The 2517-nt window shown below is 37.6% G+C and overlaps 1 protein-coding gene across 1 annotated transcript in view; it reads right to left on the reverse strand.

The window, feature by feature from the left end:
* Positions 1-68: 68 nt before the first annotated feature.
* The window catches only part of FANCB (Fanconi anemia, complementation group B), a gene marked incomplete at its 5' end in the record, with an annotated part of 12215 nt that continues 9766 nt past the window's right edge, over positions 69-2517 (reverse strand). Inside the window, 3 exons of the mRNA XM_010840864.1 lie at positions 69-532; positions 1224-1461; positions 1580-2010. Coding sequence (XP_010839166.1) covers positions 118-532; positions 1224-1461; positions 1580-2010 — 1084 coding nt within the window. The remainder of the gene's footprint in view (positions 533-1223; positions 1462-1579; positions 2011-2517) is intronic.

A 2517-nucleotide genomic window follows, 5' to 3' on the forward strand; every position in this document is an offset into this window, starting at 1 on the left:
ACAGTAAGCCTCAATCTTCATTTTACAGAGGAGGCATATAATGTAAAATGAAAAAGTAGGACCAAAGCACTATGGCAGGGAAAAATATTCTAAAATATAATCAGACTGAGAATATAATTATAAATCTGTCAGTTGCTTGGCAGCAAGGTCTGAATTCAGCTGAACTTCAGCTAATTTTAAAGTCATTTCTCTGTAAAGAGCACCACTCACTTTTAAGTTCGTCCCCAACATTTGCTCCTTTTCTCTCTGAAGTTCTTTTCTGTAGAGATGGATGCTTTTCTCTATGTCTGATAGAGCAGCCCCATCATCACTACTCTTTTCTTTGCTTACTTCACAATTCTGCACCAAGCTCGTTTCAACCTTCACTAAGGCAGAAGGAGGAGAACCAAGGGTGACCAATTCCTTCTCCAAAGCTACTGCCAAGTGACCAATTAGAAAATCCTCACTTTCTAACTCTAGATATTTGAAGAAACTGTTTATAGGGAGAACTGTGCTGAGATCATGAAGGCACTGGAACAAAACTGTTTGATTCCTGGAATAAAAAAAAATCAAACACAATATTACAAAACTTAGTGCAAAATGGTCATGTACAACATATTGTAATAATCAGTTACCATTCATTTCTACATCCTCTAGTAATGAATAGAACCTATAATGCATGCAGGTGGTCACTGATACGATTCAGACAGTAGTAATCAGATACAGTCAGCCCCGTGGTTGGTTGAATCTGTGGATATGGAACTCATGGATATGGAGGGCAGACTGTACTAAGCCAGCTTATAAAAGGAACTTCAGCATCCATATTTTGGTGTCCATCACGGTCCTGGAACCAATCCTCTGTGGATACAGAGGAACAACTGTATATATATCCTAGCCAATTCAGTTAGTACTGACTAATAACCTGATTAGGCTGCTTCCTGATTAAAGTTTTTCTCTGAGTCATAAAATCAAAATTATATTTGTAAACTTTCATTGTGGGAGAGCAAAGGGAAATCCTAAAATTATTACGCCCTACCTAATCAACCCCACCAAAAAAAAACCAAAACAAACATAATTAAAACGGCTTCAGTTTCCAAGTGAGACCACCTGTTTATTCACCTTGTACCAGGTGATGACCTGGACACGTCCTACAATGGCACAGAACACTACGGGAGGGATCCCTGTTGAATACACACACACACACACACACTTCTCTGGATCGATTCCAATTTGACGTGAAATACCTGGAATAGACTACTAAAATTCCTTCAAATGGTGTTCTTTGTTTCCAGTTGAAGAGTGTCCCATAGAAACTTCCTGGCCTTTTGCAAAACCAAATTTCTGGAAATTCTTTGAGGACTTCACACTTCATGTGTTCTAAGAGCCACACCCTCACTGAAGTCAGAGCAAACATGGGTGATGTGATTTGAAAACAAGCTCTGTGCCATGCTGCAAGAAGTGTAAAGAGATCTTCCATATGTTCTACGGCAAAAACATCACAAGCGCTGTCATTAAACTCTGTCCAGGATCACATAAAAGGAGTTCTTAAAATTTTCTGATTCAATTAGGTATATGATTAAAAAGGATCCACAAAAATTACCTATAGGTTTCCTCTCTGGAAATGTCAGCACGCATTTCCCACTTGAAAGATCTTCTACACTTAAAACAATTCTGCCACATTGGACATAATGAGCTTCAGAAGAGTTACCATTCTCTCTCATTTGTAGCAGCACAATACAACAAAAATTACTGAATGTTAAAAGTGGTGGAAGAGCTGTTACAGCAGTAATCATCTGTACATACTCTTTCTTCAATGGTTGTTCACAAACAACACTTTCCTCTTTCTCTTCTTTACTATCAACACTCAACTTGATTCTTTTTACCTCTGATCCTACTTCATATGGCACTGAGCTTAGTACTGGTGATGAATTCCGAGTCAATTTAAATATCTTATTTTGACACTTAATAAGTGGAAAGGTGGAGTTAGAGCCTTGATCCACTGACAGCAATAAAGTCACATGATTCAGGGACCTGTAAAAAATACAGAGCTCAGTTAAGTCTAAAAGGTCATCAACCACATGATTAAATGCCTTTAAACAGTAAAAAAAAAAAAAAATTGTTTATTCTCTCTTTTCCTAGGAAACATCATTTCAAATGTAAAATAGATTTTAAAATTAAGTATAAAAGCAAACATAGTTCCAAAGATCCTGTAATAGCACTTTTCTTGAAACCAGAAAGCAAAAACATTGTAAATACGCTGGACTTCACAAAGGGAATTTTTTTTTAAGAGAAAGGAAAGGTAGAATAATGCCAGTATTTTCTTTCTAGGGTAGATTTTTCACCTTTCCTCTTAAATAAGAGAAAAAAAAACCCTACTCACTTAAAATATTATTTATTTATTTTTGGCTGTGCTGGGTCTTCGTTGCTGTGTGCGGGCTTTGCTCTAGTTTAGGTGAGCAGGGGCTACTCTCTAGTTGCGGTGGTGCACAAGCTTCTCATGGCAGCGGCTTCTCTTGCTGCAGAACACAGGCTCTAGGG

Source organism: Bison bison, unplaced genomic scaffold (genome assembly GCF_000754665.1).
Source record: "Bison bison bison isolate TAMUID 2011002044 unplaced genomic scaffold, Bison_UMD1.0 scf7180017846833, whole genome shotgun sequence".
NCBI lineage: Eukaryota > Metazoa > Chordata > Mammalia > Artiodactyla > Bovidae > Bison > Bison bison.